General features: G+C 50.7%; 1 protein-coding gene across 1 annotated transcript in view; it reads left to right on the top strand.

The window, feature by feature from the left end:
• The window catches only part of KCNA2 (potassium voltage-gated channel subfamily A member 2), a 67,844-nt gene extending 44,616 nt beyond the window's left edge, over positions 1 to 23,228 (top strand). Inside the window, 3 exon segments of the mRNA XM_032635726.1 lie at positions 20,528 to 20,866; positions 21,308 to 21,686; positions 21,689 to 23,228. Of these exon segments, the coding sequence (XP_032491617.1) occupies positions 21,470 to 21,686; positions 21,689 to 22,968 (1,497 nt within the window). The 5' untranslated portion in view covers positions 20,528 to 20,866; positions 21,308 to 21,469 and the 3' untranslated portion in view covers positions 22,969 to 23,228.
• The last annotated feature ends 1,023 nt before the right edge of the window (positions 23,229 to 24,251 follow it).

The raw sequence follows: 24,251 nt of genomic DNA, 5'->3' as shown, positions 1-24,251 counted from the left end.
AGTTCACTCCTGCCTTTTGACAGTCAATCCCCACACCCACCCCAAGCCCCAGCAAACATTCATCTGTTTTATTTCTCTACAGAAATAACATTTTCTGGAAATGTAACATGAGGGGAGCCATACCCCGTGTTTTTTGTGTTTAGCTTCCTTCACTTAGCATGTTTTGAAGTTCATCCATCTAGCAGCATACACCAGTACTTCATTCATTTTCGACTGCTAAATAGCATTCTACTGTATGGATATACTACATTTTGTTTACTTATTCATCAGTTCGTGGACATTTGGATTGTTTCCACTTTGTGGCTATGATGAGTAGTGCCGCTACGAACATTCTCGTATAAGCCTTTGGATGGACGTCTGTTTTCATTTCTCTTCCATGGATACCTAGGATTGAATTTCTAGTGTGATAATAGGTGTATGCTTAATTTTTAGAAGAAACTGCAAACTATTTACCAAAGTGGATTTACCATTTGTCACTCCCACCAACAATGTATGTGATTTCAATTTCTCCACATCATCATCAAAAATTGGTATTGTCAGTCTTTTTTATTATAGTTATAGTGTGTAGTGGCTTCTCAATGTGATTTTAATTTGCATTTCCTGATGACTAATGATGTCAAGCATCTTTTCATGTGCTTATTAGCCCTTTGTATTTATTCTTTGGTGAAATGTTCCTTCAAATCTCTTACCTATTTTTTGAGTTGTTTTTCTCCTCTTTATTGACTTATAGAAACTCTTTATACATTCTGGATGTGAGTCCTTTAACAGATATAGAATTTGCAAATATTATCTCCCAGCCTGGGTCTCTCTCTTTTCATTTTCTTAGTGTTGCTTTCAAAGAGCAAATGCTTTTAATTTTGGTGAAGAAAATTAGACTATCAATTTTTTCTTTTATAGGTCATGCTTTCTTAGTCACATCTAATAAATCTCCCAATAACACAAGGTCACAAAAATTTTCTACGTGTCTTCTAGCAGTCGTTTAGTTTTAGCTCTTTCACTTAGGTCTATGATCCATTTTGAAGTTGATTTCTGTTTATGGTATTGGGAGGGGCCTAAGTTCATGTGTTTGCATTCAGCTATTCAATTATTCCAGCCTCACTTGTTAAAAAGACTATCCTTTCCACATTGAATTGCCTTTGCAGCTTTATCAGAAATGTCCATATATGTGTAAGTCAATTTCTGGGCTTTCTTTTCTGCTCAGTGAATCTAATTGTCTATCTTGACATCAATATCACACACTCTTTATTACTGTAGCCTTATAATAAATCTTGAAATCACATAGTGTTAGCCCTCTAATTTTGTTCTTTCTGAAATTTATTTTGGTTAGTCTAAGGTCCTTTGCACCCCATTTGTCAAATTCTATTAAAAATTATGCTGGGATTTTAATTAGGATTGCATTGAACATATTGATTATTTGGGGAAGAACTGACATCTTAATATTGCATCTTCCAACTTTGGAATGTAATATATCCCTCTGTTTACTTAGGTCTTTCATTTATGTCAGCAATGTTTTGCAGTTTTCAGTGTAAAAGTTTTTCACATCTTGTATCAGATTTGTCCCTATGTATTTCATATTTTAATGCTATGGTAAATGATGTTTCTAACTTCAATTTCTAATTGTTTGTTGCTAGTATTTAGAACTAATATGGTTGATTTTTGTACTTTGATCTTGTAACCCGACACGTGGACAAACTCATCTATAAATTCTAGTAGATTTTTTTAATAGATTCCATTGGATTTCTACATAGATAATCATGTCGTCTGTGTATAAAGATAATTTTACTTCTGCTTTTCCAATCTGAATGTCTTGTTTTTTTTTTATCTTATTGCACTGGCTACAATTGCCAGTAGACTCTTGAATAGAAATGGTTAGAGTGGACATACTTGTTTTCCTGATGTTATGGGGAAAGCATTCTGTTGTTCACCATTAAATATGGTGCTAGCTAAAGGTTTTTTTATAGATGCATTTTACCAGGTTGAAAAAACTCCCTTCTATTCCTAGTTTGCTGAGATTCTATCAGGAGTGAATATTGGGTTTTGTCAAATGTGTCTGTTAAGATAATCATATGGTTTTTCCTTTTTATTTCTTTAGTATGTTGAATTACATTGATTTTTTTTTTTTTTTTTTTTTTTTTTTTTTTTTTTTTTGCGGTACGCGGGCCTCTCACTGTTGTGGCCTCTCCCGTTGCAGAGCACAGGCTCCCGACGCGCAGGCTCAGCAGCCATGGCTCACGGCCCCAGCCGCTCCGCAGCATGTGGGATCTTCCCAGACCGGGGCACGAACCCGTGTCCCCTGCATCGGCAGGCGGACTCTCAACCACTGTGCCACCAGGGAAGCCCTACATTGATTTTTGAAAGTTAAACCAAACTTGTATTCCTAGGACACACCCCACTTGGTCATGATGTATTATCCTTTTTTTTATTATTTTGGATTTGATTTGAAAAATTTTTGTTCAAGTTTTCCATTTATGTTCATGAAGCATATTGCTCTGTAGTTTTCTTTTCTTGTGATGTCTTTGTCTGGTTTTAGTATTAGGGTAATGATAGAAGTATTTTCTTTGATTTTCTGAAAGTGTGTGTGTAGAATTATTTCTTCCTTAAGTATTTGGTAGCATTCATCTGAGCCTGAAATTTTCTTTGGTGGCAGGTTTTCAACTACAAATTTATGTTTTTAATAAGCATTGAGGTATTTGGCTATCTATTTCTTCTGTGTGAGCTTTGGTAGTTTGTGTCTCTTAGGAAATTTCTCCATTTTGCTAAGTTGTTGAATTTATTGGCATAAAGGTGTTCACTAGATTTTTTCCCTTATTATTCATTTTATGTCTTCAGAATCAGTAGTAATATCACCTCTTTCATTTATAGTTTTATTTATTTCTCTTTTATCTAGTTAAACTGACTACATCAATTTTATTGATTTTCTCAAAAAATTGGTTTTGGCTTCATTGATTTTTACCTATTGTTTTCTGTTTTCTATTTTATTGATTTCCATCCTGATCTTTATTTCCTTCCTTTTGCTTACTTTGGGTTTCATTTGCTCTCCTTTTTCTAGTTTCTTAAGGTAGAAACTGGAGTTATTGATTTGAGATCTTCCTTTGTAATATTGGCATACAGTGCTATAAATTTCTCCTAAGTACTGCTTTAATGGCATTCCAATAATTTTGATGCATTAGGTTTTTCTTTTTTTTTTTTTTTTTTTTTTTGCGGTACGCGGGCCTCTCACTGTTGTGGCCTCTCCCGTTGCGGAGCACAGGCTCCGGACGCACAGGCTCAGCGGCCATGGCTCACGGGTCCAGCCGCTCCGCGGCATGTGGGATCTTCCCAGACCAGGGCACGAACCCGTGTCCCCTGCATCGGCAGGCGGACTCTCAACCACTGCACCACCAGGGAAGCCCCCTAAATTTTTCTTTTTTTAATTCGAGCAGCATGAAACTTCAAGCAAGCAGGGCGGTGGGCTTTCCCATTTGTTTTATACCAAGTTTGCTACTTTCACTGAAAACTGCTGAACATGGGACTTTCACCCTCTTCTCTGAATCAACAGCCTCCTCCAGCAGTAAAGCTGCTGGATTTCACATCCAGCCACGCTCTGCCAGCTCAGAGGGAGGGGGGCAGCCTGGAGCAAGAACACCCCAGACTCCCGTTGTTCTTAACAGAAGTTCAACAGTATTTTTATGAATAAATATTTCTTAACGTGTCATTTGTATTTGATCAATTTTCAGAGCCAGCCCTGAAATGATTATTTTTGACAATTTTGTCCAGTTTAACATTATTTTTGGATGCGAGGATTTGCCAACCTCTTCACTCTGCCATGGCTGGAAATCCTACCAGTTGTTGTTGCTTTTAATGGAGTTATAGCCATGCTGTGCATACAATTTTATGTTCCAGAGATAGCTGTGTTTTGTTGGGCTAAAGAGTTATGTTACCTGCAAGGGCTATGGTTAAAATTAGTCCACTAAACCATTTTTTACAGAAACTTGTGAAAAATTAGCAGATGAACCTTTATTCACCCAGCAAAAAACAGCAATCTAAGGAATGGGACTTTACAGGACAGAACAAGTCAGATGCCAAAGCCAGTGTTGACACTCAGGAACCTCCAGAGACTGATGTCTATGGGGGTAATACTGAGGCACTCTAGTTATTTTAGGATTTCAAAAAGCCCTAGGAAAAGTCACACCTTTACTTGTAACAAGGCTGCCCAGGCAAAAGAGAATATCAAGTGACTTTACTTTGGGCTGAATTCTCACACTTCAGCGAGGCGGTCCACAGTCTCTCACGTTGGCCAGAAGCTACGTTGGCCATTATAAATGTTCACATTGTTAACAGTGAATAGACGCACTCATCGTTACATAATGAAAGCAGTTTGTTTTGCAGACAAAGTGATCCCACACGTGGGGCACCTGGGGGTGAGTGAGGAGATTTTAAAAAGGAACTTTCAATGGGAATGGCCAAAAAGCAGGAGCCATGTGGAAGACAGGAGGACCTGGGAGTCTGACTACATCCACTTCAGATGCTGCCCTGCCCTAAATCCTTGAACTCACCTCCCTGCCACATCCCCAGCTCAGGACATCTGTTGGGCTAGAGCAGCAATTCACCGCCTCACTCCCAGCCCTGCCCAGTCCCACCTTCTGGCTCTCTGCTAAGTGAGGGGCCCCATTCTGAACAGCACAGCATTCAGCCCCTGAGAAGGGGCACGGGAAAGACAGGTGAGGCCATGGGCAGCCGTGCCTGGGAAACAGAGGGTGCGTACCATCAGGAAGACGCTCCACCAAGCCCAGTGGGCCAAACCACAACATGAGGACCTGGGATGGGGCGGAGGCAGGAATGAGCAGTGGGTTCTCAGCATGCTGGATGTGCCCCTGGAAACCGTGAAGTGACCTCTAAGACGCTGTCCAGCATGCAGCCTGCAGGGCTGACCTGCCCATGCAGGATTCACCCGGGGGGAGAAGAGGGAGGGTCTGGAGAAGGGTGTGTGAGTACAGGGATTGAGTCTGGACGCTAGAGATTTCAGACTTCGTACGGGGGCTGAGAAATCGGAAAGGAGACTCCTGGCCCTGGGTTACTCCCTTTGTTGGTGCCTAATCTCTTTCTATCTCCACACCCCCACCCTCATTAAACCAGATTCTGCTTTCAGGAGGCTCTCATAATCGCAGTTCACAGCAGTGTTTGCTATGGGAGATGTTACATGGAGCAATGGCCTTCTAGAAGGGGATTAGACCCAAGTCATCCTGGACAGGCTGGGAACACTGTTCCTGGAGGGGGTGGATGATTAAAGGGGTTTATCAGGTAGAGGGGTTTGTATTACTTAATTAAACCTCCAGTTTCTGGGTTCTGTATTTGGTGGGGGTGGGGGGAGGAAGGGACTGTTGTCAGCAACCTGATCTCAGGTTACTTGGAGGTGCTGGGGTTTGGAGCTTGACAAATAGTGGCGGGGAAAACCCATTTTTAAGTCTCAAAATCTCACCTGCCCTTTTTAAAAAAGCGCTCAGGGGCTTCCCCGGTGGCGCAGTGGTTGAGAGTCTGCCTGCCGATGCAGGGGACACGGGTTCGTGCCCCGGTCCGGGAAGATCCCACATGCCGTGGAGCGGCTGGGCCCGTGAGCCATGGCCGCTGAGCCTGCAGAGCCTGTGCTCCGCAACGGGAGAGGCCACAACAGTGAGAGGCCCGCGTACCACAAAAAAAAAAAAAAAAAAAAAAAAAAAAAAAAAAAGCGCTCAGGACCTGGGTTACCGAATATGCAGGGAGCCAGGGGCTGTTTCAGAAACCCTAGCCTGTGGATATCCAGTTCCCATCTCTACATCTCTCCGGAGCTGGTGAGGGGAGGGTTGCTGTAGCCTCAGCCTGTGCCGCAATGCGCAGATGCTGCCTTGTGTGGCGCCCTCTGGTGGCCACGAGCTGTGTATGCATCTGGTTCTTTCCACAGAAGTGATTTCCACCTTCTCTCTGCAGGTCCAGAGGGACCCCTGGGAATGGGAGCAGATATCAAAACCAAGACAAGAGAGCTTAGGTCAGGCTGTTACTATGTGCTTCCTATACCCACGCACAGGATAAATACAGGTATTATCATTCATTCGTTTATTCATCCACTTATTCCCCCAATATGCGTCAGGCATCTCCTAGGAAGTCATGTGTAAGCAGAGATGCCATAAAGAGAGCAAGTCATGAGTATGTTTGGGAGACAAGTCTTCCAAGCCCTGCTGCGGGGATGTACTTGCTGGGTTTGAGGATGGGCAAGGAGGCAGCTGGTCCAGCCAAATGAACGTAGGAGGGTGGTTGGAAATGAGGTCAGAAAGTTATCCAGGTCACAGATGGTTCAGAGTTTTCCAGGCCACAGAAAGGCTGTGGGTTTAGTTCGAAGGGTGGTGAACACCATTGAATTTTGAACAAAGGCATGACACAACCTGATTTCTGTTTCTAAAACATCACTCTGGCTTCTGCATGAGGCAAGGGTAAGAGCGGGGAGAACTGTTGCGAGCCCAGGTGAGAGATAAGAGTCTGGCACATGGATTGTTCTTGGAGGAGCCAAGACAAAAGATTCAGAATATACTGAAGACAGAGACAATAAATAGGAGTTGCTCATGGGTTAGTCAAAGGCTGTCTCCAGGGACTGGGGCCTGAGCAATTGGGTGAGGAGTGGCGCTACCTAAAGACATGGCGGAGGGTCAGGCTTGGGAGTTAGGTGACAAAAAGGAGAATTTCATTGGAAGTGCCAGGTTGGCACTGCCTATTAGAAGTCTAAGTAATGATGTAAGGTACGCCTGAGCATCCTTTTCCTTCTCTCCTTGTTTCTTTCGTAACCCTCCTGGGTCTCTTTCTCATCAGAGGGCCATGCTTCCTCCCTCTTACTTCCCAAAAGGAAAGCCCTCCCAGGGTAATAATTCCAAACAGAAAGAACAGAGGGTGTCAGTGATCTTCCAGGGCGGAGCCTCAACTGAACGGCAAAGCCAGGGAGGAGGTTGGGATTCTGGGTTCCTCGGACTCTCCAAAGAAGTGTTAGAAGAGGAGAAAAAACCTTTCATCACAAGCTGACAGGTTGCTCTCCATGTGGCTGGACCCCTCCTACTGTGGAGTGTGGGATCCTGTGATCCCAGCAGGGAGCGGCGGGACCCTGACTCCCAGGGTGGAGTCCTGAGTCCTCCCTGTGCCCTCCTTTCCCACAGCCACCCAGCGCGGGGAGCTGGGCTCCCACGGCATCTTCGCACCCATCACCTGCCTTCTGCAAGTCTGTGGCCCGCTGTGGTCAGTGAGCACCAAGAGCAGGCGGCCACCAGTTCTCCCCCAATCCCGTACTGCCTCCCTATCTCTGCCAGCCCAGGTCTTTCCTCCTTGAAAACCCTGTTCAGAACTCTCCCCATCTGGAAACTGGTCCCATCTCTATATTACAATCCACACTTCCAAACAGATGAATGGGAAGAAAGATTGAGGCTACTTTGAATAAAACTCTAGTGAGACTTTACCAGGCTTTTTTTTAAGTAACATTTTTAGCTCCACAGATGCCACTAATAAATTATTTCTTCCTGCCTGAAATAGAAGTCGTGACCCTGATGTGGTACAAATACTGACCCTGAATGGAGGCCTAGCGCTATCAGACTCTGCCATGTCCTGTGCTCGTGTGGCAAGGATGAGGCCATGGGACTCAGATGGTGTGTGGAGTCCTGTCAACGGAGGACGTTGCAAGCATGTTTGTGCGGCCCTGGCCCAGATGTAGCTGTGTGGGCCACGGCACTTGGACCCTCTCCTGACCCTCCGACCACAGGTCTGCTGACTCCTTCCCCTCCTCTCCCTTCCTTTCCCATAGTGTGGGTGTTCTAGAGACTTCTCTTTTCATTCCATCTATGCTGCCATCAGGAGGATCACATTCTTCCCATGGCTTCAAATACCCCTCCACCATGATGACTCTCCCTCCCCAGTCCCCGGCCCCTCTCCTGAGCATCAGGCCAGCATTGCCATCTGCCTAGCTGACAATGGCCAGGCGTGTCACAGCAGCCCCACAAACTTCCACATCTGCCAGAACGGCCCACCCTGGGAGCTCCATCCCCCAGCACATAGGTGAGCTCACACACACAGGCGCCACGCACACAGCACCCCTCCGAGTCCGCTGCTCGGCCCCAAGGCACCAGCACACTTCCCCTCCCTCCCATCCCACTGACCACTGAATCCTATTGGCTCCCTGCGATGGCTCCCTGTTGATGTTTCCTCTTTGCTGGCATCCTCACTGCTTCATCCCTTCATCCCTTGTCATCTCTCACCTGGAGATGCAACCTTCTCTTTTCTGCTTTCCTGCCTCTGTTCTCAGATCATCCATTCCATGTTTTCACTACAAAGTACATTACATTCCTAAGTTAGCTTCCTAAAACCTAGGTTAGCTCCTATCACACACCGACACAAAACCCTCAGGGGTTCCCTTTTGTCTACAGGACAAATAAATCAACTCCTCAGCATGACATTCTAGGCCTTCCCCAGTCTTTCTCAATGATCCTTCCTGTCCTGCCATGTCTTTCCATGCTGCCTGACCTGGAATTCCTGGGACAGGTGAGATTTCTTCTGTGTTCTGTCCCTGTTGTCCCCGACCCTGAATTAACTCATTCACTTAGGCACTTATTCACAGTTATGTATTGAGCACCCACAGTGTTCCAGGCACTGGGAATAAGGAAATATAGAAAAATCCTCAAAATCCCTCCTCCATGGATTTTACGTTCTCGTAGTAGGGGAATAAGACAATGAGCAAATAAGTACATAGCAAATTGACGGTTTGAGATAAATGCTATGAAGAGAAATACAGCATGGTTAGGTGCAAAGCGGTGGAGGTTGCTGTTTGAGATGGGCTGTCCTGGAGAGCCTTTCTGCTGCGAGTGGACGGATGTATGAAGTAGAGGGTGAGGGTACACAGATTTCCCAGGCAGAAAGCCCCAACACTTGCCTCAACACCTCTTTCAGGCTTTTGGACATTCTCCTTAAGACACCTCTCAAATCCCCCGTATTTTATGAAGGCTTTCCTTTTCTTATGCCCTTTTGTACTTTATTCCTGAATTTAAGCTAGTTCATTCTGCCTTGGGTTAGATGTCAATTGCTGACCACTCTGCTGCCCTCTCCAGCTCTAGAGAACGATCTACTTATTTAACTAATATTTGTTGAGTGGCTCTTAAGTGCCAAGCTCCAGGTGCCCCCATGGTGCTTGGCTTGTGCCTAGTTTAGGGCTGGGCTGGTGAGTCAGACAGACCGCAGTTCAGCTCCTGACTGTTGCACCTGGTCACTGGCTACATGGCCATTGGCGAGTCACTCAACCCTCACTAAGCCTCAGTCTCTGTATTTGTAGAACAGGAATGAAAATAGTACCCATCGCTGTTAGGTCTTATCTGTATCACAGAAGCCTGGAGAGAAGAGTTTCCATCGAACCCTCATTCCCAGGTTCTACTGTGTTTTTTCTTAGGCACCATGCCACCTTCTTACCATTTAACTCTGAGGTCCCACTTTTCTTAGAGGAAGAGCTTCTGCTTAGTTCCCGGAAGTTCATGGACCTCAGACAGGGTGCAGCTGGAAGAGAAGGGAAGGGTATGCAGTCCATTGTGAAGTGACTTCCAGCCCCTCCACTGCTGTCCCAGAGGACCCCACTGTGCTGACCTGGCAACAGCCATGACCTTGGCTGTGACCAGATGAATGCAGGGGGAGGGCCAGCTGGAAGCTGCCTCCACAGCCCCTCTTCACCCCAGAAAGGGAGGCCCGGGGGAGGGGCTGCAGACACCCCTGCCTCTTCAAGTGCACGGTCAAGCTGGTTTGGGGATCTACGGCTTAATGCAGCAGATTCTAAGGGCCAGAGATCAGAGAAGAAAGCAAGTCCTTGGGGGTGTGCAGGACTCTTATAGGACATCTCTGCCTAGACCCAGAGACCCGTGCACAGCCCAGCACCACACCCTTAAGGCAGGAAGAAGCTCAGAGTTTTCTCTTTCTGAGTGGCTGGGTCCTCTCCCTCTTCCCCCATCGGGTTTTGGCTTCCCTGGGCACCTCTCCGCACCTCACCCATATCGCCACTGGGTGGCACTGTTGGATGATCCTGGAATTTCAGGAGAAAAGCAGGCAAGCCAAGATTGGGCTGGGGGTGTGGACGGGTAGAAGGACAGGGTTCTGACGCCCTGTCCCCTCATCTAGTTATTCCTCGAGCCCCTAGGCCCATAGATTGCCTTCCGTTCACTTTCCCAGGTGCATCTTGTCTCTGCAACACCAGGAAAGTTGCCAAGATGGCTCAATCCTCTATCTTCCCTTTTTCTTCCCTTCTTCAAAGACAGGTCAGAAAGTATGAATCATCTAGAACCCCAGATCTGAGTTCCCTGGACAAGGCCCTGCTGCCTCTCCAGACCAGAACTCATTCCATTCAACAAACACGGATTTGCTCGCCGATATTTTCCTATCCAATCTTTCACCTACCTAATTCTACTTCCTCGGCATTCTGGGGAAGGCCATTCCTAAGTGGTGTGTAGCAGGCAATCAGGCCCCTACCCTGTTCTTAAAGGTCTCCTTTGGTCAGTCAAATGTCTTTGGCCAGTCAAATGTCTTAGTCAGTCAAATGTCCCACAGAGTCCATCATTTCCCCCAATATCTAACTGAACCCTCTCACTGCAGTTTAAACCCACTTTTTTCTCCGTAGGGGCTCAGAATTGAAGACTCCCTGAGTTCCCCTTGTAATGACCCATCTTGGACTCAGAGAACATTATTAAGATGCTCTGAGCATCAGGTTTGCACTGTTTTGAATTACTTCAGGATTCGTTTCAAAGTGATTTGGCAGCTCCAAAATTCCTTCCTCCCTTTTTAAAACAGGCAGTGAGATGTGATGGGGGAACTGCTGACTTGGGAATCAATGAGGCCTGGGCCCAAATCCCAGCTCTGCCACTTACTAGAGCCATGTGGACCTTGAGCAGGTTCACACAACCTCTCTGAGCCTCTATGTTCTCTCAGTAGAATAGTTATAATCATCTCACTTAGAATACTAGTGGAGCATAAATGAGACACGTCTATTTGTTTGTATGGGGCTCCCATTCCTTAGCTGGGGCAAAGTCAAAGAACAAGTCATAGAACAAGAAGAGGCCATGTACATCATGTAGTCCCAGCTTTCCCATTTTACAGAGGAAGCAGCTGAGGCCCAGCGAGGGGAAATGACTTCCTCAAGGTCACATGCCCCAAGGTGGCAGAGCTGTGGCTGGAACTGCCAAGCCGACTGTCTTTCCATGATATCAAGTTTGTCTGCTTTATTCCCCTTCTCTATGGACTAAAGCAGTAAAGAGGAGAGAAGAAGGATGTAGGGGTTATAGTAACCATCAGGCCCCGGGCTGGTGGACACTAAGGAGACAGTGTGTGCTAGGCTGCATTTGTGGGGCAAGAGCAGTGACTGTTCCCCCACCTCTGGGCTGTTTGGGCCACACCTGGGCCAAAGCTCTTTCCAGTGGGGACCTCTCATGAGGCATACTTAATGAGTCATTTTCAGAGAATGGCAGGGTGATGCAAAGCCTTAAGCCATGGCATTTTAGGAAGAGGTGAGGGCCCAGGGATGATGACCTCAAAGAAACAGAGGCCTTGGGGCTCCTGGTCACTCTCTTCAACTTTGTGAAGTGTAGGTGTTTGCTGGGGAGGGGGGTACAGAACTGTACTTTATGACCACGAGTGGAATGAAGAACCTTGAGTGAAGGCTTCAGGAAGGAAGATTCCCAGGTCAACGAAAGGCAATCAAAAAGTCAGCTCTGGGGCTTTCCCTGGTGGTGCAGTGGTTTGAGAGCCCGCCTGCTGATGCAGGGGACACGGGTTCATGCCCCGGTCCGGGAGGATCCCACATGCCGCGGAGCGGCTGGGCCCGTGAGCCATGGCCGCTGAGCCTGCGCGTCCGGAGCCTGTGCTCCACAACGGGAGGGGCCACAACAGTGAGAGGCCTGCGTACTGCAAAAAAAGAAAAAAAAGTCAGCTCTGTCCAAAATTGGAATGGCCCACGGTGAGAGGGAGTGAGTACGGTCCCTGAAAGCATGCATGCAGAAGCGGGAGGAAAGTGAGTCAAAGAGTCCTTAGGAATCCTTGAAAAGCTTAAAGCGCAGAGTGACAGGTGGACAAGATCAAGGTCCAGCCCATAGGATGCCCTGGATACCTCGAGCTATGAAAACAGCCACAGCAGAACAGTTAAGACCATGATTCTAGGCCTGAATTCAACTCCTGGCTCTTGCCTGGACCAAGCAGTCTGACCTTGAGCAAGTTGCCTAACCTCTCTGTGAAATAGGGAGCCACATCCCTCCAGGCAATCGTCCTCCCCACTCTGCCATCCTCTAGGCGATGCTCTGCCCCCTGGCAGTGGCTGGTGTAAGGCCGGCCCTCCTTCTTGACCCCTCTAGGCCTAAGGCAAGAGTCAGGAACAGCCCCTGCCTTGGTCCTGTGGTGACTCAGGGTTCTTCAGAAGCAGGGGCCTTCCAGAGATGCCAAGTCTGGGGGCTGAAAGGCAGGGGGAGATGGTTAAGCTGTGGGGTGTCACGGAGTCCATGCATGTGCCAGTGTTCACTAGTTCACACTTACGGCTGGGCCAGATGCTCTGTGCTCGTCCTGGACCAGACACAGGGATGCAGGCAGAAGACACGCACCCCTGCCTTCAAGATGCCCCCTGCCAAGTGGAGACAACATAGGGACAGAGACAGAACCCAGGAACTCAATGTGATAACCTGTGTCCCAGAAAGCGTTCAGGCATTGCCTTAGAGGGTGGGGACCAGGGAAAAGGTCCAGAAAGGCTTCGTGGAGGATGTGACATGAGTTGAATGTTAGAAAAGTAGTCATTGGGGTGATGTGGGGGCAGGGTGTTCTGTGTTGGGAGCCTGGAACCATCTGGAAGCTCATATTTCTTTTAGCCCTACCTGCAGGTGAGGTACTGAGATAAACACCCTGTGCACATTCTCTCATTTGATCCTTGGAGCGAGAATTAGGCATTATTATTCCCATTTTACAGACTGGAACTCAGAGAGGAAAAATACCCCACCTGAGGTCACATGAGTGGCAAACAGCAGAGCCAGGACTCAATCCCAGGCCTATCTGACTTAGGTCTTTGTTTAATCTGTGTGTTTTGAGCCAGTTTGAGCCTTCAAGATAATTTACTTTGATGCCAATATAGACTTCTGGATGGGGGGAAAAGGGAGGGCAGGGGAACATCAGATCATGAAGGGCTTTGCTTGCCTTTTAGGTTCACGCAGTTTAGGGAGCCAAAGCAGGAGTTCAGAAGTAAGTGACATGATTGGATTCGCGCTTTAGGAGGATAACCATGACAACCGTGGCGGGGGGAAGAGAGGGGGGAGCTAGTCTAAAGGCAGGGGACCAGGAGAGGCTGCAGTGGCCCAGACCATGCCTGCAGGTGGCTTAAACCAGGGTAGCAGGAGAGGGAGAGGGAGTTAGAGAACAGTGAACAGATGCCAAGGCCAAGTGATTAATTGCCTGTGGGTGATGTCAGGGTGGGGGGAAGCAAAGAGAGCTGATAAGGACTCCCAGGTTTCTAGCTTGGGCAACAGGGTAAAAGGTTGTCCACTCCCAACAAGGAGAATGAGAGGGAGAAGCAGGCCTGTGAAGCGGGGCTGGTGAGCCTGCTGCTGTGGAGGACAGGCCTGGGCTGAGGACAGAGCACCCAGGGAGCCAGCCATGAGCAGCGCCAGGGAGCAACCTTGCTCCGGACCTTGCTCTGACCCGGGCCAGCTGGCTCACGAGATTGAGCTGCTTTCCTCTGTGAGCCACCGGGACTCGGTACAGATGGCAGCCATATGTGGTGCCGGCTGGAGAATGTGAATTGTCCCTCTTACAGACGGGCTGTCAGGGCATTCAGGTGCCTCTTCCGACATCCAGGCCACGCTGGGCAGCCTGAGTGAGCCACCCTGGCCACAGAAAGAGTCCCTGCGTCAGAAGAGCCCAGAGACGCTGTGGTTGAGGGCGGGACACTGCCAGCACGCCCAGAAGCCAAACTTCCTCCACGGGCAGCTAAAGTCATAGGTGGTCCAGGGGATGTGGCCTAGAACACAAAAGGCATCTGCTCTCACAGCTCATCATAAACTTCTCCCACTTCCCTTTCTAATAGAGAAGACCATGGTGACCGTGCTGAGAGGATGGTCTGCTGGCGGCTAACGCTTAGTGTTTGCTAGGGCACAGGCACTGTTCTAAGTGCTTTACATTCCAATCACTCAATAGAAATATGAGGGGAGGACCCAAGTCACAGAGCCAAAAGGTGCCAGGCCTGGGATCGGGCCCTGGACCTGCCAGCGCCGACAGCTGTGCTTCAACCACTATGCTATTCCGCCTTTGGGTGTTAACAGCAGGGGCCTGATTGTGAGACAACCAGCATAGTGCCTGACACAGGGGCGTGGCTCCAAAAGGTGAGGGAAGGCCCACCCCCTTCAACCATTCCTTAATGTACTCTTTTATTTGGCCAAGATTTGCAGGACAGTGGGATGAGTGCATAGCAGCTAATTCAGGACAGGAACCAAGGCCCAGGCCTCCATACAGGAGTTCCTTGGAGGCAACAGGAGTTAATCTCAGAAGGCTTCCTATAGGAGGCAGCCCTTGACCACCTTAGGAGACGTGTAGGAGGCAGTTCTCAGATAAGTAGGGGGCTGCAATGATGCTCACTGTACTTCCGGGGGAAGTCCTCAGACGCCAGGCATGACGCACACTGGCAGGGCACAGTCACGACAGCAGTGACGACAATTGCAAGAACAGTGGACTCTTCCACATGGATCAGGCTTTTGGCTTTTCCAAGTGTGTCCACACATCTTCTTCTTTTTGATCCTAACAAATGAGATTGTAACACACACTAACAGTGAATGTTAGTTTCCTTCCTTCCTTCCTCCCTCTTTCTCTTTAAACCCTATGAAACAAAGGGGGTGGGGGCGGGAAATGTTACCCTTCCTATTTTACAAGTAAACTGTGGCACCGAAAGGTCAAGTGAGTGGCCTTGGGTCACACAGCTCTGCATGCTAAGACTGCAGCCCTGGTCCGATGCTCTGTGCTGTATATTCCTTGGCCAGGGTGAGGGATGCTGAGCCCTGGGTCTTGCAGATGAGAGAAGAATCACTAGAGCTGCTCCAGCAAAGGGCATAGGGCAGAGCCTTCAGGTCCAGAATCATATGCGCCACAGCCCTGACTCCCTTGGTGTGAAGAGTTCATCACCGTCAGCACCAACCCGCCTCTGAAACAGACCTCCTGTTGGGTTGGGCAACCTCCACAGGACATGCTGATATGACCTGAGGCTCTGCAAGTTCTGCTGGATTGAATCCACATTCCTGAGACCAGGAAGTGAGCCCAGAGGCCTGCCACTCTGCTAACAGTGGAAGCAAGCAGCAGAATGGAATGGTGATTTGTGGAATCAGACAGTCCTGTTCCATCCTAGTCTCATCACTTACCGGCTAAATTACCCTGGACAGCGACTTGCCTTCTCTGAGCTTCAGTATCTGCATTTGTAAAATGGAGATAATGGCACCTTTCCCACTGGCTGGTGGCAAGGATTAAATCAAATGGTCTATGGAGAGCTGTCAGCCCAGTGCCTGGGCTCACATTCCATGCTTCCCTGCCCTGCTTCTGGTGGGCTAGCAGGGGCTGTGCTGCCACAGTGGGTGGGTGGGGTTCGTGGGCTAACCCTCCCAACAGCCTGTGAAGTATCCCCATTTTACAGCAAGCATCATCAGATGTGGCCGTCATGCAAGGAGGGAGAGCTGGTCCTCTGGGAGTGACCCCACTAGAGGCCCCTATGTTCATGAATTGCGGTGGAAAAAACTAAGCCCCTCCCTCCTGTCCCTGTGGTGCTCGGGTGGGGATGGGGTTCGGTGTGGGCATGGACGCACCGTCATAAACTCCTCCCTTCAATGGCTGTAGTCCTGGAGCGCAGGAACTGACACCTTCCCTGTACTGGGTGGGGGCCGGTCACTCGCTGTGACGGTCACCAGTCTTTCTCTCTGCTGAAAGCAGGACCTAGCTCCCAAGCAGAAAACTGGACTGAAGGGGCAGGGAGTGGTCTTTGGGGTTTGACCTGCCCCAGGGAGGGCATCTAGGGGCACTCCAGCTGATCTTTCGTGGCCAAAATGGGAAATGGTGACCTTAAACACGTAGGTTAAGCTAGCTGGCTGTCCAATCCATACCTCATTTAATCCTTACCCCTCACCCCAGCAAAGTCATTTTGGTGTCCTGTAGACAGATCGGAAACTAAGGCTCAGAGCTGAAATAACTTGCTCAAGTTCACACAGCTAGCAAGTGTCAGGGGTAAGAATTGGGCCCCCGTTCTTTTTCTCACCCAGAATTACCAAACCAAGTGACACCTTTCAGAGCGGGAGCCACAGAGGTAGAGCCCTGAACAACTGTTATGCTTTTTTTTTTTTTTAGTGGTACGTGGGCCTCTCACTGTTGTGGCCTCTCCCGTTGCAGAGCACAGGCTCCGGACGTGCAGGCTCAGCGGCCATGGCTCACGGGCCCAGCCGCTCCACGGCATGTGGGATCTTCCTGGACCGGGACACGAACCCATGTCCCCGGCATCAACAGGCGGACTCTCAACCACTGCGCCACCAGGGAAGCCCCTATGCTTCTTTTTTTAATTTCCTTCTTTGGTTAATTTCTTTCCTTCTCTGGTTAATTTCTTTTTGGCTGTCCTTCACTCTTAGATCAGGTTTAAAAGGGAGAGGTAGGATGACATAGGCCTGAGGCCAATCAGATGGAAGGAGGGTCAGAGGAAAATCCCAGAGAAGGAAAGGAAATTTAAGGGCTGCCCATTCTACCTGAGCAGGGACTGTGAGGGTTACAGGTGTGTCAAGACGTCATTCAAGTCCCAGAGCCACCACTCGGTGGCCTTGGGCAGGTTGCTTCATCTCTCTGCCTCAGCTTCCTTTTCTCTGCGATGGTGCTGATGTAGAAATCACCTCCTCGAGCTGTGAGTATTACACGTCCCACTGGGCTAGAGGTGCTTGGCACAGTATCTGACACATGTTAAGCACATGTCACCAATGAGCACAATTATTAATTCTCCCTTGAGAACTTTTCTCTGTCCACGGCTTTCATTTCAACAGAGGGCCAAGAAAATATATAGACATGATGAAATGGCTAAGACTGTTGTGTTTTAATTGACAGAAAGACCCTATGTGGCAAGAAGGAGGACGAGAGCCCTGGGGGCTGGTTGGGGGAAGCCTCTAGAAGGAGTGTGAAGCAGAGTTCTGGAGGATAGTTTGGTGAAGGAAGTGGGAATGGCTGAGACCTCAAGGAGAGTGAGGGGTGGGCAGACTGAGAAGCAGAGAGAAACCTGGTGACTGGGCACCTAGAGAAAGAGCCCAAAGCTAAGCAGGAAGCTGGGAGTTAGGAGGGGAGTTTCCTAGGGAAGCAGAGTGGAGAAACCAACATTTGTGGAGTGTCTGCTGGGGGCTAAACTCTTTGCATAAACAATTTAACCCTCACAACAGCCTGTGAAATATCCTCATTTTGCAGATGAGGAAACTGAGGTCCAGAGACATGAATGAACTTGCCTAAGACCTGGCAGGGATTTAAGTCCCAGCCTGGCTGGTTCCAAAATACCCAGGTCACATTCAGGTTGGGACACTGCCAGTCCAGCTTCTATGAGGCCCTAAACCAAACCAGTCCTGCCTGGTAGTCATCTATCATTCCCAGAGCTCACTGAGGTCACTGTCCGCCTGCAGCTCTGGTTAGGCCCCCAGTCTTAAACAATACCTTGAATACTACCTTGATGAAACACTTGAATTCCACAGACCCAGACCCCGTGGGTTCTCAGAGCTTCCATCAGGAACTACAGGCCTAAAGAGGAGGGTTCTCTGATCAAGGAGGGCCCAGCAGCAGCCTCCCTGGGACTAGAGGTCCTCTGCGCACAGGGCTCCATGTCTGCTGCAGTTTGGGCTCAAGGAACCGCTGTTTGGAACAGCAATTCAGACAGGACACCGGAACTGGCAGGGGCTTGGGGCTGTCACAGGGCTCTCAAGAGCACCCTGGGCCCTCTCAGATCCACCATCTGAGCAGAGGGCAGACTGGGCTTCCCACACATTCTTCCAAAAGCAAAGGGCATCTTCCATCACCCACCCCGGTGCGCCGTGAGCTGCATTTCCAATTCCAGAGCCCCGTGGGCCAGCTGGCTTTGTGAGGTCTGTCAGGGGCCCATTTTGTGAGGAGCTGGCGCTTCCCTGGGGCAGCAGCACGTCCCCCAGCCTTCCCTGCCCCGGCTCTGCGGGAGGGAGTCCAGAGAGCCAGCGCTGCAGTTCTGCGGGTTCCTGCGGCTCGTCCCGGTGGGGGCGAACACAGCAGCGAGTTTCTGCCACACTGCGGCCCGCACCTGCTGCATTCCCCTCTGCGAAGCCAAAGCTTTGGCTGGGTAAGAGGCGGGTGGGAGGCAGAGCTGGAGGAGGGGGCGAGGCGGCGCTAGAGGGCAAGGAGGGGGTCTGCAGATTCTGTCTGGCAGCATCGTAAGAATAGCAACACATTTCCCACGGGGCTGGATCCCTTCTCGGGCCTGGGAGAGCTGCTACTGATCGTTTCCTCCTTGGCTACTTCTTACTGTTGGCAGGAGTCTCTCATGACCGCTTCCTCAACTTCTGCCCCCGGTTCCCCGGCCCTGGCAGCACCCAGCTCAGCCCTCCACGAGGTTCTGGTCAGTAAGCTGAGCTCTGCCAAGGGATGGGGTGATCTCCTTGCGGGGAGGGGGCCGAGGCCCCGGGGCGCCACTGAGAGGACAGCCCGGTGGCGGTGGCGACGGCGGGCGGCGGGCGGCGCGCCTCGTCGGCTCTGGCCCCCGCCGGCCCCTTTAATTCGAGTTCGCTGGCGGCCAGGTGCGGCGCTGCGTGGCGCGGTGCGGCTGCGGGCGGCGGCCGGGCTCTCCTTACGCGCCGCCGGCGGGACTGCAGAGCCGGCTCCCGGCTGGCCGCCCGCACCCCCGCGCCGCCGCCGCGCCGCCGCCGCCGCCGCCCGCTGCCGCCGCGGTTCCGCCGGCGCTTGCGGTCACCCAGAAACATGGAGGCTCCGGGTGCCCATCGGGAAGGGTAAATGGGTGTCGGGGCGCTCGGCTGCGCGTGCTGCCTCCCCCTGCCTGGGCTGCGGCGCCCAGAGGGGCTGCGGGGCACCGGGCGGCGCAGCCGGCAGCGCGGCGGGCTCGGGCTGAGTCCGGGGCGGGCGAGTCTGTGCCGACCATGGCTGCCGGCCCGGACCGGGGCGGGCGAGGGGGGCTGGCGTACAGCGGAAGGAGAGAACACGGAACGGGCTCGGGGACCCTCCGGGCAATGCGGGGCGCGGGGCGGGGGCGCAGAGAGGAGCTGGTGGGTGATGGGAAGTGCAGTGACAGCATAACCATGTCTGGTAAATAGAGCCGGTTGGTAGGACCCAAATCACTTGCGACGGCCGGGCAGGGTTCCCCTCTCCGGCTCGGAATGAAAACGGCTTTTCGGCAGAGAAGGGCTTTTCCGCCTCCCTGGGGCCGTGGGCTGCCGGGGTGACCCCGCTCTTAGGAGGGAGGAAGCCAAGATCTGGGGCAGCAGCCTACTCCCCACCCCCAGTGTTTAGGTTCCAGTGTTTTCCGAAGGAGATCGAGCCTAGGAGCTCCCTCGGATCCTAGGGGCAAAACAGCTGGGCTGCGCTCTGGCCCGCCGCTAGAGCCCCCTCCGGATCGGGCAGGAGGGGGTTAAGGTGGCGCTGACTGCCGCGGCCAGCTGGTGGGTCTGATCCACTCGCTCGGAGCCGAGCGCGGAGAGCGCCCGGCGGAGTCCCGGCCGGAGCCCGGGGCGATGGGGAGAGGCCCCGGACCCCTCCCCGCCCTCGGGCCGGCAGGATTGGGCCGGCAGGGGGCCAGCCCGGAAGCCGGCTTCCTCCAGGCTCCCCCCTCTCGCTGCTGCCAAGCCGCCTCGAAGCCAGGCTGACTGAGCCTTGGTTCTGTGCTCACTGCCGAGGAGACGACGTGAGGGATTTTGTCTTGGGGAGAAATCGGTGGTCGAGCGCCTGCCCAGTTCAAATGCCACCGCGCCCGGAGGGAGGCCTGCAGTTTAGGGATCCCTGAGGGAGAGTAAGTCCTGGGACCAAGCCAGCCAGCTTTTGGAGATCGACCTTTCTGTGTGAGGAGTCTCCTAAATGAGCTCTGAAGGAGTGTGTGTGTTGGGGGGCCAGAGTGGGGAGGAGCCGTTCTTCTTCCAGGACTCTGCAGAGTTCAGAGCTGGAAGTCAGGCTGCAGCGTAGGAAGCCCTCCCCTTGGGAGATGCTGTGTCCTGACCTGGGGGTGGGAGGCTTTGCCCAGAGTCCCTCCTGATGGCTGCAGAGGACCAATGGGGCATCTGGCTCAGCCCGGGGAGGCCCCTGGAGGAGACAGGCCCAGCCAAGTCTAAAGGCTTGTTCCCTGGGAGAGCATACTTCCAACTGATGTAAGCCTGCCCAGAGGAGGCTGGGAGGTTGAGGGATAGTTCTCAGGTGTGACACCAGAATGCAAGGTGGGCATGGAAGAGAAGCTGCCAGCGCCCTCCTAAATCTTGGCACCAGCTGCCCAGAAGCCCTGATTCCACCTTGTTTTTTCCAGGCAACGTCACACCTCCTGAGGACAGCCAGGAGGACTCTGGCTTTTGCTGAGCATTGCATCTTGCCTCCTTCCTTTCAAAGGCTCCAGACCCAATCTCGGCTGTCCTCGAGTCCTGCGTGCCCTTGACCAGGCATCCCACTGCCCCTCCAGCCCAGCCCAGCCCTGGAGCTCACCTCCAGGACCTGGAGCCTACCCTCCTGCCCAGAATGACTCACCATTATTTCTAGCTCAAGTGAGAAGACGTGATGGGGAATCAGGCTGCCTGTTTGTGTATCTAGGATTCCTGCAGCATCGGATCAGTTCTGCAAGGAAGAGAGCTGCAGATTCCTGCCTTGCCAGGTAAATCAATCTATTATTTAATAACAGCCATGTGTAGAGTCATTGGGGTGTGGGCAATGAGAGAGGCCCAGGCCCAAGGTCCACCACTGCAAATACCTCCCAGGGTGCAGGTATCTGCAAGACGTTAGTTCACTGCCTGGGAGAAGGTTCCCTTCCAGCCTCTGATATGGGGCTGTGCTCCATGAAGCCTGTGCAGTGCAGAGGGACCTGGACCAGCCACCTGCCCCCAGTGCAGGGCAATCCAGAGCTTTCTTGAGAGACCGCCACCTGCTCCCCTCTCATCCCCAGCCAGGCTACGAGGTGAACCTAAATCTTACTTTTTTGTGGTGGTGGTCATATTTTTGAGCTTCTTGGCTGAGAGATGAGAGAGAAAAAGCAGCAACCCAGGTCAAGTTGCCAATGCTGAGTGGTCTTATGTCCTTAACCACCTCTGTCTTTCAGCCAAGCGGGGCTATCTCTCTGGCTCTCAGAGAGACCTGGGGCTCCCCTGCAGGAGTGCAGGCCGATGCTGCTGTGTTTCCTGGGGCCGTAAGCAGCGCCCTGAGCTCCCTGCCACCAGGCAGCTAGAAGGCGTAGCGAGAGGCGCTCCTCTTGGTTCCAATTATGACAGTGGCCACCGGAGACCCAGTGGATGAGGCCGCTGCCCTCCCTGGGCACCCGCAGGACACCTATGACCCAGAAGCAGACCACGAATGCTGTGAGAGGGTGGTGATCAACATCTCAGGGCTGCGGTTTGAGACCCAGCTAAAGACCTTAGCCCAGTTTCCAGAGACCCTCTTAGGGGACCCAAAGAAGCGGATGAGATACTTTGACCCTCTCCGAATGAGTACTTTTTCGATCGGAACCGCCCAAGCTTTGATGCCATTTTGTACTACTACCAGTCTGGGGGCCGGTTGAGGCGACCCGTGAATGTGCCCTTAGATATATTCTCCGAAGAAATTCGGTTTTATGAGCTAGGAGAAGAAGCAATGGAGATGTTTCGGGAAGATGAAGGCTACATCAAAGAGGAAGAGCGTCCTCTACCCGAAAATGAATTTCAGAGACAGGTGTGGCTCCTCTTTGAATACCCAGAGAGCTCAGGGCCTGCCAGGATTATAGCTATTGTATCTGTCATGGTGATCTTGATCTCAATCGTCAGCTTCTGCCTGGAGACGTTGCCCATATTCCGGGATGAGAATGAAGACATGCATGGCAGTGGAGTGACCTTCCATACCTATTCCAATAGCACCATCGGGTACCAGCAGTCCACTTCCTTCACCGACCCTTTCTTCATTGTAGAGACCCTCTGCATCATCTGGTTCTCCTTTGAGTTCTTGGTGAGGTTCTTTGCCTGTCCCAGCAAAGCCGGCTTCTTCACCAACATCATGAACATCATTGACATTGTAGCCATCATCCCCTACTTCATCACCCTGGGAACAGAGCTGGCTGAGAAGCCAGAAGATGCTCAGCAGGGCCAGCAGGCCATGTCACTGGCCATCCTTCGAGTCATCCGGTTGGTAAGAGTCTTTAGGATTTTCAAGTTGTCCAGACACTCCAAAGGTCTTCAGATTCTAGGTCAGACCCTCAAAGCCAGCATGAGAGAATTAGGCCTCCTGATATTCTTCCTCTTCATCGGGGTCATCCTCTTCTCTAGTGCTGTCTATTTCGCAGAGGCCGATGAGCGAGAGTCCCAATTCCCGAGCATCCCGGATGCCTTCTGGTGGGCAGTCGTCTCCATGACAACTGTAGGCTATGGAGACATGGTTCCAACTACTATTGGGGGAAAGATCGTGGGTTCCCTATGTGCAATTGCAGGTGTGTTAACCATTGCCTTACCTGTCCCCGTCATAGTGTCCAATTTCAACTACTTCTACCACAGGGAGACAGAGGGAGAGGAACAGGCCCAGTACTTGCAAGTGACGAGCTGTCCAAAGATCCCATCCTCCCCTGACCTAAAGAAAAGTAGAAGTGCCTCTACCATTAGTAAGTCTGACTACATGGAGATCCAGGAGGGGGTAAACAACAGTAACGAGGACTTTAGAGAGGAAAACTTGAAAACAGCCAACTGCACTTTGGCTAATACAAACTATGTGAATATTACCAAAATGTTAACTGATGTCTGATTGAACCCTATTCACATACTCACAGCTCAATGGAACTAATGCAGATATCGCATAATAGCCTGCATTGTAGTCAGTGTGTTCTACAGTGTGTATCTGGTTCTGCATGGAAAGCAATAGTCGTGCAAGTGACTTTTGATCTTTTGATTTTTGATTTAGAACACAGAATATGTATCCATGGCTTTCATGCAAATCTTCATCACCGGCTTAGGGGTTTCCAAAGATGGGAGTCACCTATGGAAGCCAGGATTTCAGAAGGACACATTGAGGCCACCTTATAGCAAATACAGAACCTACCACATCAGTGTCACCTTTTCTTCCTAATGAAATGCACACGGCATCTCGCAGATGCAATTCCCCCCACCACCCCACTTGAGCCTACCTCCCCCTTCACAGAGGAAAACCACGGTAGCTTAGCTTTAAAGTTCTGGTAATTATTCGAAAGGTCTTTCCCATTTTTGCATTGAAAAGAACACACAGTGCTGTGTGTTGGAATTACTTTCTGTGTCACAGGCTGGGGGGTTGTGAAATGCAGTTGCCAAGCAGACGCTCCGGAGGCTTGTGTTTCATAACGGAAAATACTGCATTTGGTTTTTTCTCTGCAGTGTCGATGTGAGGGAAGCCCAGGGGAGGGACAGTTAGGATGACCGAATGTGAGTTGTCAGGTTTCACATTTGCTCCCTTAACCCTACCGGGAGAAGCTAACAAACCAAGGGACCTCTCAGCTTCAGATTTCACCATTTTTGCAGGCTTCGGGGTCACAAAAACATGTCTGATTTCTTCGTTACACTGGAGGTTGCAGGCATCTGCTTTCCTAGTGCTGGGGCCCAGCTACACTGACACTGCAGTGAAATTTACCAGTGATGCGATAGAGCTGCATGGGTGTTTGTTGCATGAATCTCAATATTTAAAACACAGGAGATAACCTATTTTCTTAGTAGCCTACACAGTATTCATATTTAGAGTATTAATAGCCTAGGAATGGCATTGAACGAGGGTTGTCTTTTTTTTCCCATCAGAACACAAAAGCCCTCAATCAGGAGAAAAAAAATAGACTGTTTGGAGTGGGGAACCAAAACTTCTGGCCCTCCAGCCCACCCCATCCCTGTTCTTCCAAATGGGGGCACACAGCTCTGCAAAGCCAGGAGAGTGAGCAGGGAAAGCAGTGTCTAAACACCTCACGTGACTGCACCTTAGGAATTAACCTAGTCATGGGCATGACTGTATAGCTGACTGGGGCATCTCGTCCTGAGGAAATGCGGATCTGTGGATCCAGTGTATATAAA

This window comes from Phocoena sinus, chromosome 1, assembly GCF_008692025.1.
Source record: "Phocoena sinus isolate mPhoSin1 chromosome 1, mPhoSin1.pri, whole genome shotgun sequence".
Classification (NCBI taxonomy): domain Eukaryota; kingdom Metazoa; phylum Chordata; class Mammalia; order Artiodactyla; family Phocoenidae; genus Phocoena; species Phocoena sinus.
The sequence above is the reverse complement of the archived record's forward strand: the minus strand, read 5'-3'. Positions and strand labels throughout refer to the sequence as shown.